Source organism: Aythya marila, assembly GCF_965140915.1.
Source record: "Aythya marila genome assembly, chromosome: 2".
NCBI lineage: Eukaryota > Metazoa > Chordata > Aves > Anseriformes > Anatidae > Aythya > Aythya marila.
Genome location: NC_139043.1, coordinates 104736823 through 104750721, shown reverse-complemented (window position 1 = coordinate 104750721; position 13899 = coordinate 104736823). Strand labels below are relative to the sequence as shown.

The 13899-nt window shown below is 36.8% G+C and overlaps 1 protein-coding gene across 1 annotated transcript in view; it reads right to left on the bottom strand.

Moving 5' to 3' along the window:
- The window catches only part of LAMA1 (laminin subunit alpha 1), a 103226-nt gene that overhangs the window by 79786 nt on the left and 9541 nt on the right, over positions 1-13899 (bottom strand). Inside the window, exons 2-3 of the mRNA XM_082754441.1 lie at positions 3228-3398; positions 2750-2862 (exon numbers count right to left, since the gene is read on the bottom strand). Of these exons, the coding sequence (XP_082610567.1) occupies positions 2750-2862; positions 3228-3398 (284 nt within the window). The remainder of the gene's footprint in view (positions 1-2749; positions 2863-3227; positions 3399-13899) is intronic.

The window sequence follows — 13899 nt, the reverse complement described above, 5'->3', positions numbered from 1 at the left end:
TTTGAGCAGAGATGAATACAGCCAACAGACAGAGACTGTGGCCAGAATATATATACCTAGGATAAGCTGAGTGGAACCATAATTTCCACCAGAATCTTCCCCATATTCACCAGCTAAGACTGCATTCCAGCACTCACCAACCCCATTGCTGGGTTGTATCTCAATGCCGTACATTAGCAAAAATATGAAGAAAAAAAAAAAGGAAAAAAAAAAAAAAAACATTTTTCATATTGTTATAACTTCTAGTATTTTTTCAAAAATAATAAGAAATATTCAGATTAGCTTTCTTCACATCACAAAAGGGTATTAATATATTCTATATTCTGCCAAGAAAAGTTAAAAACTTCAATATGCTATTCGACATATTTAATGCACAAAGCTTGAAATTTAAAAGAAAGTACCAATGCTAAAGAGACAAAGCAATGCATATAGTTAGAGATACTGAATTTCAGGAATACCTTTAAAGGTTCTAGAAGAGTATTTTAACTCATTCAAAACAAAATTTGTGAAGTAAAAAGTTACTAAAATCACTAGGGCCCTTCATATGTTTTTTGTTTGTTATTTTTTACTCGTGCTGACTCGGTTAAAGTAGGGACAACAAGTCAGCTCTAATAACTTATTGACTTCAAGCATTCTTTATTAACCAAATCCTTCCTTGCAGAGCAGCAATTTACATTCATGTTGCATAGCCCTAGATGCCTTCTCTCTCTCAAACTGTCTGAGGAAAACACAGAAAAAAGACCCCTCAGGGGAAACTTTTCAAATCAAATCAGTGAAACAGTGTGGGACAAGAGAGGAAAGATACTTATTTGAAGAAACATCAACAGGGCTAAGATTTAGAGGGTAGTTCAGTTGGTCTGTTTCCAAAGTAAAAATGTTCTAGGAGGAAAAAAAGGAAAGCCTCACTCCCTCCTTCATTTTTCTTTCCTGTTTGTCCATTTATAAACCAAACACAAAATCAACTATCCAAACAAGGAAGTCCTATTCAAACTTATGACAAAAGATACCGTGTGATTATTTTCCTAATAGCTCAGCTTTCTAATTAAAGAGGAAACTACACACTTGTTTAATCTATGCTTCATTTTAAAGCATACTTCTTTTAAAACAAAGTTAAATCTTCTGTTTTAACATTAAAAATAACCTTCAGTCAGAGTTTAACAATCTTGCAAAAGCTTGTTATCAGCTGTGCAGCAAGTATGCATTTCTTAGCTAGTAACAAAGCTAAGAGTTCAGAAATATTAATTTCAATTCATATTGGAATTCATATTAAATGAAGCTGCAAATTAATATTAATAATCTGTGAATTGCTGACCTATGATTTTCAAATAGCTTAGATCTGTTCAAAGAAAAAGAAGAATCAAAGGAAAAAACATTTTCTTCAGAAATGACTTTGTCTTTATTTGGGGCAGGGTAGGAGACTTGATTCTTCCATGCCTAACAGACAAACCAGCAAATTAGGGAATCATCTGTGCAGTCTGGCAGTTTCCCATGTAAGAATTTTACCAGCTACAAGAAGGGGCAAATACCTCTAAGCTTCTGGGGGTATTTTTTTTGTCATTAAGTGCCAAAGCAAAGGAATCAATCTCTGTACAAGTAGTTCCATCCTTCCCGAGGGCAAAAATTTCTGATTCAGACCTCTAACTTCTAACTCTGCAGAACAACTAACATTAAATGTCCACAGAAGGAATATAGAACATTTTTTTTCTGATGTTCCTTCTAACAAAAAAAAAAAAAAAAAAGAGTGATCAGAACCAGTCAGAAGGGAAGCACAGAAAAACACTTTGCTCTATTTTATGTGGTCAAGTCCTTATCATATCAATCAACTGAAAGGAAAGCCTGCATTTCCAGGGTTCTGGAGATCCTGCAGCTGAACGTTCTGACATTTTACACTTCAGTCTGATCATTGCATTCCATTAACAGGTTTCCATATAACTTGAGATCTACCATCAGGTAAATGATGTGAGTACATTTATTCCTGTCACTTACTTTTCTTTCTTTCTCCTAAACTCAGTATCAGGGTTACAATGCTTATGGATTGGAAGAGTTCATATTTGTAAGTGTATTGTGTGTTTTTTCTTGTAGTAAATGTTAGATGTTTCTGCTATGTTCTACTCCAAATCATTACTCTTTTACTACAAAACTGTACAGTGATCAAGTGATCAGGTGAAAATCTGATAGATATAGCTTAAAAAAAAAAAAAAAAAAAAAAAAAAAAAAAAAGATGCATCCTCATATATAAAATTTGTGCCTATCAGAGTTACACCTTGAAAACACTGTTTTCTGCTTTAAAATATCTTCAGTAACCCAGAATTCAAGCAACTTGCATGAAATCTAAAGCAGAGAAAAACAATAGCAGAGGACTGTCAGGGGAAAGATATCAAGAACAGACAAAGGAAGGTTATGAAGACAAAGCGAACACTGGTGTAAACTCTCTTCTTCACACATACACAACTGTTGCTGTGTCTTGAATTACAGTAACACTTCATGACCTATATTGCTTGAAAACAAAGTCACTTCCATTCCAGGCTGATAGGAATAAAATCTCTAAGATGTTCCTTAATAATAACTGAAAAACACATCTGTTTAAAATCAGTTTGTATAACGTTTAACTGTCCAGCTTTAATTATGTGCTGTTAAATTTCTAACTGATAAATATCCAACCATCTAAACACTGAAGAACTACAATAAATTGCATAGACTTATACTGTACATTCAATAAGTGACAGACACTCAGGTAAATGTTACTCACCTGCCTTAGATCCAAGGTGATGGTGACCCAGTGGTACTGCCTCCCATTCTGAATGCTGGGACTTTGCCACCAATTATTGGTACCATCAATTGCACTAGAAATTGGGTGCTGCTCTGTATTAAAGAGAAAAAAATTAAACATCTATTGAAAATACATCTAAAGCTATTTTCTCTGACCCAGTACATTTACTTCATGCAGAGTATAATTTCCTTCTGCCACAAAGTAAAAGCTGAAATTTGCCTCCAGACAAAAAGGCTGTCATTGGACTCTGCAGTGCTTAACGGTGATTTAAGGTGTTTGTGCTTTCTGTCAGTCCTTTTGCTTAAAGGCAGCTTCACTCATGTAGTTGAGACACTAAAAGCAAAAAGTATTTGACCCCAATGCACTTTGTATTTATGGTAAAGGGTCAAAGAGAACAAGACAAAACAATGGAAAACAAAAACAAAAAAGATGACAACAACAAAAAAGAGAAACTTGCCTTTGGGATTGGCACTGTGACGGTCACAGACCCGGCACTGGGCGTTGCGCAGTGGTCGGCCTGGGACATGCTCAACAAGTTTGCAGAACATCTCTGGTCCTTTTTCCCCACAAGTGGCATTGGTGGAGATGTGAGCATTGCTGGCCAGGTTCAAAATGGCAGGGAACAGGCCTTGAAATAAAAAACAATTATCAGTCACAGTGTAAAGCAAGCAAAATTCAGTCATCATTATGAGATAGATCTCTGAATATGCATTGTTTTGTGACAAGCTTCTAGCCTAGAGACAGAGATGCAGAAAAATGCAATGAAAACAGATTATTTTGTGAAAACATCATCATACCAAACTGACAACAGCACATCACCCATTATGTCCCTGAGGCACCACTGGTCCTGACATTCCCTAATCCACCCCCCCAAGGGCTCCTGGGGGCACCCCCTCTAGAAGACCCCCCCCAGAGCCAAGCATCCCCATTTCTCTCCCCACCCAGTGATATTCCCCACAGACAAACCCTGCCCAGCCATTGGCCTTCACTGAGCCAGGCACACCATGGCCCTACATCCTGGTCCTGTCACCAGGGAGGCAATCCCGGGTTGCCCTGTTCCTGGATGAGATGGAGGGATGGGCCTTGGGTGTCATGCCCTGCTCTGATGGACCCAGGGGAGTCCCCAGCTCTCCTGAGGAACATAAGAGCTAGTAAACTAACTCTGTTCCAGTTACTAAACCTTCTTGCCACATTGTGAAATAATCAAAACCAGGGGGAAAATTGGCCCTCTGCCAGAATGGATGAGGAGCCGTACAGCAAGCCCTCTGCCCATGCAGAACAAAGCATTTAACCCAAGCTCCCCAGGGCAAGAACACCACTGCCCTCAGCGACACACTCCCTGCTTGCACATTTTAAGAGCTGTGTTTTAGACCTTTACTCTGGGATTTTCTGAAGCCTGTGTAAAGTCTAAGGAAAACTTGGCTTGTCGCTTATTAATCTTTACACACTTTACAGTACTTTCAAGCGGTAATGCTCTTGTGCACAGGAGTAATGAAAGACCACTGTTACCGGCTTCAGAACTCTTAATATTTTCTAAAATGAGGGATGTTTTACTTGAGCTTGAAGTCTACTCATAACATTTAAGGAATACTTCCCATGACAGGAAGAAGTTAAGTAAGCACAACTTCTCAGGAGCTTTGTTACAATTTTCCAGCCTTCCCTCCTAGGTTAAAAATCTCTTGCTTCTTGCATGGTTAAGTTTGCATCCATCAATACAACACAGATACTCCATTTCACAACACAAATACTCCATTTGTATACAGAAACAACTCTGAAAAAGAGAACCAATTTGGAAAAAACTGATCTGTGTGAAGAGATTAAACATGATGGGCTGAAATCAAAGTTGGAGCCTTGGAATAGCATATTAAGAGTGCTGCAAGAATTGCTACTGTTGTAATAGTGAGGTATTAAAATCACATTTCTGAAAGTTTTTTTTTTTGTTATAATTTTTCGTCTAAGGAATTAAAAAAAAAAATCCAGACATATTTAAGCATATTTGTGAAAACATGCCTTTCTTCGAGTACAACTACAAAAATTATTTTTCTTCATTAATCTACAATATACATTGCAATATTAATACTTTGTATTTCTTAGCTGTCCACCTCAGAAAGGTAGAATTCAATATTCCTTTGATTACATGGTTAAGTCCTAACCTTCTTCACCACAGCATGAGTAATAAACCGTGTTTTTCATTGTGCTGAATTGTGCCATACTCAAAGAGGAAGATGGAGGTGGGTTCTTTTTTGTTTGTTTGTTTTAATCCTTACCTCATTTAAGTTAAATCTATACCAGAGCATACACCTTGTTCTCATCATACCTAAATCTGAAGCAGGCGATGACATAGAGGACATACTATTGACCATATGGTGAGCCTCTTCTTCCATTAACATGCCGTCTGCACACTCATCTCATGTTTACTGTAGTGTTGGTGCAGTACTGCTCCAGACTCACAGCTGTAGGCAAAGCAGAAATGCAGCCTACATTTTCTTACCAGACAAGAAAGCTCACTGATGGAAGAGGGTACCCTGTTTTACATTAGTCCCTAATGATTAAAAAAAACTTCTGTATTCGCTATTCACTACTGTTCACAAAGGCATCTATTGGCCAGCCTTCAAGATCTACCAATTAACTTCCCAGGTCATTCATTACCCTTCACTCATGTTACACAGTAGCCCTGCCATTCGTTTCCAGGGTCATTTGTTAGAGTGACATAATTTACCTACAATAACCATGAGTCAACAAATTTGTGCCATGGGAATAGAAAAGCTCTGAAGAAAAAGTGCTGATGGTTAGTGCTGTCTTGGAAATGTTTCATTCCAAAATCCCAAATTCAGGTCAGGTTCAGACATTGTAGCTGTCACTCTGGACTGAGCCCTTTTGACTGCTTGTCATCAAGCATCTCACTAACTTTATCAAATGCACTGACTGATAATAAAATGAAATGCTGGTATGATGCCATGAAAGTCTCATAATGAGTTTTCTTCTCTCAAAGAAATAAGAAATAGGGCATTTCAATCCAATTGTAGTGTTTTTGTCCCAGAATTGAACAAAAAACAAGAGGTTGTTAGCTTTATCATGATGCATCTCTTCAAATGCTAGGTAATCACATTAATTTCTGCTTCTCTTTAATGCAATCAAGTTTTAAGGCAATTTTCAGAGGTGTAGCCACTGATTTCAGTGGAGACTGAATAGCCTATGATCTGATTTATAAAGAAACAGTAAGTATCTGGAATAAACAACATGAAAAAAGGGGCAAATTAAAATAAATTAATTACATCTTTACATTACATTGCTCCTCTTCAGTCATTCAGCATGGTCTTAAGAAAATTTTAAGAAAAGCTGAGTACTCATAATAGCGAGATGAACTCCAGATGCTCCTCTGCCACAAAAAGAAGACTATAACCATCTGGTGAAATACATTTTCACTTTTCTTAGGGAGAAGGTAGGTATGATAAAGATGAATAACCACAGAATCAGTCACTTAAATGAGCCAATTACAGATAAATGAGTGACTGTGATCATATCCTGCTTTAAAATTAAAGTGGTTGTAACTGACATAAAGCTCTGCCGGAAGATACCACGTATCATTAAACTGAATTTACAGCAAGTGATATTTGCATTCTTAAAGGCATTAATGTAACTTTTACAGTTTGCTATCTGAAGTCCAGCACAGATGATTGATTGAATTAGATTTATCATACTTATTTCTCACTAGAAAAGAAGGTAAGTGCTACATAAAAAAATCCTCACAACTTCACTGCTAAGATATCCTGTACCTCTATCACATTATGCAATCATACCAAAGAGGCTTAGAAAGAGCCTTGAGAGACCTCCATACAGATGGCCACAATCTGTAAAGTTCTACAGTGACTTCTCAGCTGGCTAATCTGGTCTGGTTGACTATATTCCGATTATTAAAATACCTTATAGACAATTTTGCCTGTAAGCACTTGCTACTTCACTTTTCTACCATTGAGAACATTTTTGTTTGGGAGTTACCATCCATCATTTTGCAAGAAGACTGGCAGTCCCAAGAAAATAAGAATTTTTCAAGTAAATGCATTTAATTCTGAGTGCTGGCCAACTCTTTTCATGGTAAGGTAAACTCTTCAACATGATTCTTCCCATCTACTAAGCAGCCCATTTGCCCTGAACCAGAGATTGACACACCACCTGATACCAGAAAATGAATTGTGTGTGTACATGCTAGTTTGACCTTAAGAAAGAATAACAATTGATTCACTAATTCAGCACAGAAATTGAGTGTGATTTCATTGAATACTCAGGGAAGTTGCTCTCATTTGTAAGGACTTGGTTTTACCCAGATACATAACTAAAACTACAGAAAGGCTGAAAATCTGCATACCTGGGTGCATGCTCCCAGAAATACACCATTCAGAGCTTTCCTACAGGAACAGAGGCAGAAAGCCCCAGGCTCAGAGGAAGCAGAGGGAATCAAATCCTTAACAACGTGGTCTGCAATGTGGATGTGGCAGAATTTGTCACATTAACACTCTACAACGTTTGACTCTTAGAGTGGCAAGGAAGAATCTAAAGGTTAGACAAATTTGCTGTAGGTATAGCTCAGCAGGCAGACCTTGTGATGAAGGACATAACGTTAATATTTTACTACATGTCAGAGAAAAGGCTTGCTCATAAAGAAGTCAGTTGTAATGAACAGGTGGTCAGCATGGCAGGGAAAAGAAAGGCAGACAAGGAGCTTTTAGGTAGATGAGGCAGTCAACATCTATTTTATGTGCTTCCATGTGCCTATCTATGCTAATCCTTCAAATGAATGAGACATTTGGAGCATGCAGCTTTTTGGGGCACATCCAAAGTTATGACAATTCACACAAAGTCATTATGGATTGAGATATATCATTGTGTGAGTAGTGGATGTTTGCACGCAGGACACCTATCCATGTCTCCATTGTAAAGGTTATGGATAGACATATGGCCTAGATTTCTTTGGGAATTACCCTACTTGAAACCAGTATCTACAGAAGACCTGGCAAGCTCTTTGTTACAGGAATGATTACCATCATTTTTCCTGGATTCTTAATTCTGAGTGGTTTTATAAGTTTTCCTCATCTGAGGTTTTTTGTTTGTTTGTTTTAAAGGTACAAGCACCCCTGATTTTTTTCCTGAATCTCAAGTATTTGGGACATGTTTCCACAGTTCTGTGTTTCTGTAAACTCCTACTAGGAGTGAAAAACCCTGTATATGACCAATGCATATCTGTCAACACACTCTGGATACACCTGATTTACTGCACATGAGCAAATCAGTTCCATACTATTTAGACAAATCTGATGCATGCTGGATTTATTGAACATTCTCAAATAGGCTGGCTCATATAGCCTGCCCATGTACAGAAACATCACTGCACTTTAAAGACATTAGACTTAGTCTGCATGCAGGTGACAGCACATAAAAACATGCAAGTGTAAGCCTTCTCTGCCACTGAACAAGGGCTTTTTAGATATATATGTTCCCTCACTCATCTTTAAAAAATACTCTCACTTTAGAGCCATTGTCTGCATGTTGTATAGCTAGATCTGAATGACATCCCAACACCAGCCCTGATTATTGCATTTTTTACCCAGGAAATTAAGTCTTTCATCACTGTTCTATTACATGTGCAGGGGGACTGGGGTTGGGTGTTCTGGCAAAATCCTTGTGTTGTCTGTGGGTTTGAACATATTTGATGTGTATGGATTTCATAATGTGACTGACAGGCTGTACCTCTTCCCTTTTTACAGATGGCATGTGGAGAAACTGTGGGATTCCTCAGAATAGCTGTTTTCCTAGCAGAGGCATAGCTGATTAAATGTTTCTTTTACAAACACAGTTGTACAAACAGAAAGATACATATGGCAGTTCTGCTTTCCATAGGCTTCACTATGTCAGCAAATATGTTCAGTAAGTGCAATAAAGATTATACTACTTTTTGTTACCTGATAAACACAGCAAGGACAGCAAAACTTCTCACAAGAAGGCCCCATTTAAAACAGATTTCCACTGAATCCGGATTAACTAATCTGTATGCTATCCCAATAAACTGAATGAATCCAGACGGTGTTTTTGTTTGTTTGAAATCAGAAAACAGAACTGATGGGAAATGAATGCAAGACAGTCAAGCAAACCAAGCACTGAGTCCAATAGATGACAGCGTTTTCTGCATTGTTCATCAGTGTATAAAATGAAGACTTCCAACCAGACTTCAGTGAACAGTTCTGAGACATTTAGCAAAGTAAGAGCTTGATTTTCCCCAAGTATTTTGGCTGGTTTTGTGCCAACTGGGTAATAAAGAAGTAATTCCAAGTGAACAGAGTAAATGCAACTTGAACATAAGGGCTGATGCATATAGTAACAATGAGCTTTTGATTTTGTCTTTTCTCAGAAGCAAAGATACTTGAAGGGGTCTAATCTCATTTGCAAGTTAGTGTTTAAAATAAAATGTAAGGCAATGAATGGTTCATAAAAAGCAGGCAATGTTGAAATTTGCTCACTAGCAATAGATTCATTTATGGAAAATATTTACAGAGGATGTAGTGATAGTTGTTCTGAATAGTTTGATGCACTCCAGGAAAACACAAAGGACTAGGGACAAAATGTAATAAAATGTCACAGAAGATTAGAATGTATAAAATGTGGTAGTATTACACTGCAGAAGTTGAGGTCACATTCTTTATAACATTCTCAGCCATTTTTCAATGGCACAGATTTTTGTTTTAGTTATTCTGTCCTATTAAAGTTTTGGACTAAGTGAGTTTACTAAATAAAAACCCTGGAACTGTCATGCTTGGGTTCAGATTCTTTGCCTTCTTAATAGATTGACTCTCGTTTTATTTCACCAGCAAATGTCCCTAGCTTAACCTTTTCTACATACTTTCATCAGAATCCTATCCTGTAATCACAATGAAAATCTGAGCTGATTTCCCTAACATAAATGGGCGTAAATCCCTAATTTCTAACTGCTGGATTTAAGGCACTAATTCTCTGTTCCTATGGTAAGCAGGAAATTTGTTGTGCAACACCCAACCTGCCTTATAACCACTTTGCGGAGACACTACCTGAAAATATGCATTAGCAGCAGCATCAACCAATAGGAAAAGCTGAAAGTTTCACTACAATTTCCACACAGGGTTTACATAGCAAGCCACTAAGAAATCATTCAGAAAACTGACCGCTCATTTTTCTGTAGCTCAACAGAGAGCAGAATTTCTGCTAGTACAACACAAATTATACATGAGCCAACCAAGGAACATAATTTTATTAGCAGCATCTCTACAAACTTTAATTTGAAGTATTTAGATAAGATTATTTCAGATTAAGAATTAATCCTCAGTGCCATGACAAACATTCTCCTAGAACCTGTTTTCTTTGTTTCCTCATGCTGTAAAGCAAAACTGACTAACATGTCATTCACAGAAATAGTACTCAGTGAGACTAAGTTTATTTACTTTAATCCATTTTGAATACAATAATGTACTAAATTTGTCTACTCTGTTCAAGAGCAAGTGAGAGGTATTCCTCAACTTGTGTGCTCTATCACTTGCAAAGTTACTGATTTTTAGTCATCATTGCTCCATTCATGATCTGTCATGATCTTGATTACAGCTTTTGATTACCTGAAAGGCTGTTATCACACACATACTCTTTTCCAGACTAAAGAAACAAGCCTTTCAGTCTTTCCACAGTCAATTTTCTAAACCTCTTATCTTTCCGAATTCTTGGCAGTTTGCATCTTTCCAGTGTGACTCTTAAGACCTCATCAGCACCAACTGAAATAAAAAAAAAAATCTTGAATTCTTCACAGTGTCATCAACACACCCCAGAATAAGTTTTGTTTCTTTGCAAGGCACTACAATTCAGTTTGCATTGTATGCTAAAGATCTTCTTCTGTTGCACTGCTTCCTACTCAGTCACAATAGAGACATATACTCTACACCAGCCCATGAGATGAGTTCAGGTTATCTAGGAAACAGCTTACTTTACAGCCATTTGCTGAATGTTCATAAGCCCCTGATTTCAGAAAAATCTGTTGATTATTTTATAGTTTTGATTCCATAAAGCTTCTGCAAATCACAATTGAACAATTCAACAGAAACAGCAGAAGAAACACCAACAAAAAAAACACTACAATGGTTAATGCGACCAGTAAACAATATTCTGTTTGAACCCTGCAAGCTGCCAGGGCACAAATAAGCTGGAGAAGACCAAACTCTGTGCTTTCTTCTGCCCAAATAACAGAGAGCTTCTCTGCCAAACACTTTCTGATGTTGCTTATGTGCATTCAGCATTATTAACAAGAGCCTTAATTTGAGAGCACTAGCAGCAACAAGCATTTGACTACTGAGGTCTCCCTGGGCTAGATGATGTGCTAATTAACAACCAATGGCTCAGAAAAGTATTGGGGAAAAAAAAGTATAACACTGCAAATTAGTAAAGATGCATGCTTGCAAATTCAGACTGGAAACACAGGAGGCAAAAGTTTGCTTTATAACGAATGAACGTCAGCTGTACTATTCCCTCACACACCTTAGTTTTCTCTCTAGAGTTTTTGAAGATTAAAAGCAAGTCTTACACAACTTGTATGGTTTCCTTCAAATACTCAGCACAGCAGATAGCCAGGTTGATGGCCAAAACACAGTAGATAATTTGAATAAGGAAGAAAATTTGCCCCCCAAAAAGTAATACCTTAACTCTAATAAAATACTACATTTCAAAGCATAAGGAGCATGGTAAATATAAAAGACAATGGAAAACTAATGGTAAAGGAAGAGAGAAGAAAGCATTTGACACTAAGTCTTAATTTCAAGATGTTAAGTTTCCCTATATGTAGCATCAGAGGATGGTGAGTTAAAATTAGGAAGTTACTACACTCCCTGTAAAAGTCCTACAATGAAAGAAAACCCAGACTTCCAAATTAAATGCTAAAAAAAAAAAAAAAAGCAGACAAACAATACTAACACACATCTCCACAGAGACTGAATTTTGTCACCTCTGTTACACAGTAACTAATGCTATTATACACAAAGCATGGTTTTAAACACCATAGATGGGTTAGACACAAGTTTAGACTGAACACCAACATTAGAATAATATCCTTTGCATTATGAAGTCAAGTGCTAACAAGATAGCTAATGCAAACTTTACAACAGCTCATCTTCTTTTACAAATCCCTCATGCTCTGAGCTTGCAAACACAGACTTAAATCATATAGAAACTCTGTCACAATGAACATGTGCTCAAATTGGATGTAGAGTTATTAGGATGCAAAGACATGGTCAGCATGCAACTGTGTAACACTGAAGGAGTTTGAGCAAGCATCCAGATTCCTACAAATGAGCTACCTTGCTGCCCAAAGGAGCGTATGTCACAACACTTGTTGGTCTAAGGTTGAAAATACTCAACATTTTGAGGGAATAAAAAACATTGGGAAATATAATAGCTTTAATAGCTTAAATCACAGCCCTCAATAGGTTTTATAGCTTCATGGCTTGGTCTGCCACAAATTTCACACATCAGAGGCAAAAAATTGACTTTTCCATTCTTGGGAATAAAAAGATAATCAAATCTTTAAACAGAAATTTCTAGATAACGTGGCATTAACTACCTGCTTTCTTTCATCCAGAACATACTAAGAGACAGGAAGAAGAAAACTAGCATTCATGCTAGTTCGTGCATTGAACGGCGTGACTGAATATAAAAAGTTGAGAAATTTGTGAATAATTTCTACATATATCATGCATTTTTAAACTATAACTTATATTTCTTCAGTCCTGTCTTGTATGTATATATATTTTTTTCCTATCATGCTGGCCTGTTCAAGAATCTGCCTAGTATTTGCCACAGTATTTATAACAAAGTAAAAGAGCCAAAAGTTGACAGATGGGCAGACTGCCAAGGAACAACAAACCTGCTAGACCATGAAATTAGTTCTTTCTTGTTCACCAAAAGCTTTTTCCACATGTTGAGGAGTCTGCATCATTGTGTTTATTGTTTTGGGGGCTGTTCCGGTTTTGTTTTGAAATTTTTAAGCACCACATTATTTCTTTTTCCTGAAGTCACCTTAATCTTGGAAACAATTTTCACTCAAAGCTAAAGAAAATACAACTATTAAATATTTTAGTGTCTTGCCAGATTAGTTTACATGCAGCCTAAAAGACTTTAGCTGAGATGAATATGACAGTAGTACTGGGATTGTGATCAGCATGCCAAAGATTAGGGAACTCAGTTATACACTATTTATGATTTGTCTTAATTTCAAAGATGCAGAACGTTTTTGTTCCTATTGATGTTAGATGTAAGCTAGCCTTTTTTCCTGCCTTTTACTATCACTACCTCAACAAATTACAGCTCATCATGTGCTTCTCTTCTGTAATCATTTTTTAACCTGAGGCAACAGTCTCCCTTGCAAATGAAAATCATGCCTGGGTTTGACCCTAATTAAATTTGCATGCATAAATGTGCAGCATTAGGCTTCATATTGAATATAATAAATTAGAAGTTATGACCCAAGTATCTATTAGCTCTCTCATGATGCTAAATTTATATTTATTACTTGCAAATTTTAAGAGGCCTGAGAGTGAAAAAAAAAAAGTTAAAGGTAGAGTAGACCCAGCTATTTCTATATGGTGACCCAGTATCACAACATTATAAAATGTTACTATGTCTTTTCCCATATAAACATAAAGAAGGATCCCTTGAGGCTACTGGCACCTCCTTGTGATCATAAACCAAGTCTTATAGCAACTAGTAGCACTACAGGGTAACTCTGAAATTTATTTTTCACTTAGTTCATTTACGCTTGTCATTCACCAGCCATATGTCAAAATAAATTTTATATATGGCTTTCTTTGCTTTCCTAATATGAACACACTATATTAATTTTACTGTGTATAGCTGCATTATATGAAATTAAATGCTTGTTTAAAATAAATGGACTTCCATTAATTAACAAAAGCTATTTCAAGTTGAATAGTTTTTGGCATCTCAGAACTACCAGCTCTCCTGTTTTTACAAAGCCACTTGTTTCTCCAAACACAGAAAAAAAAATGTTTTCACTCAAGCAGGCACAAAGCCATTATCAGAGCACATACAGCCTTGTATCACTGCCAGAT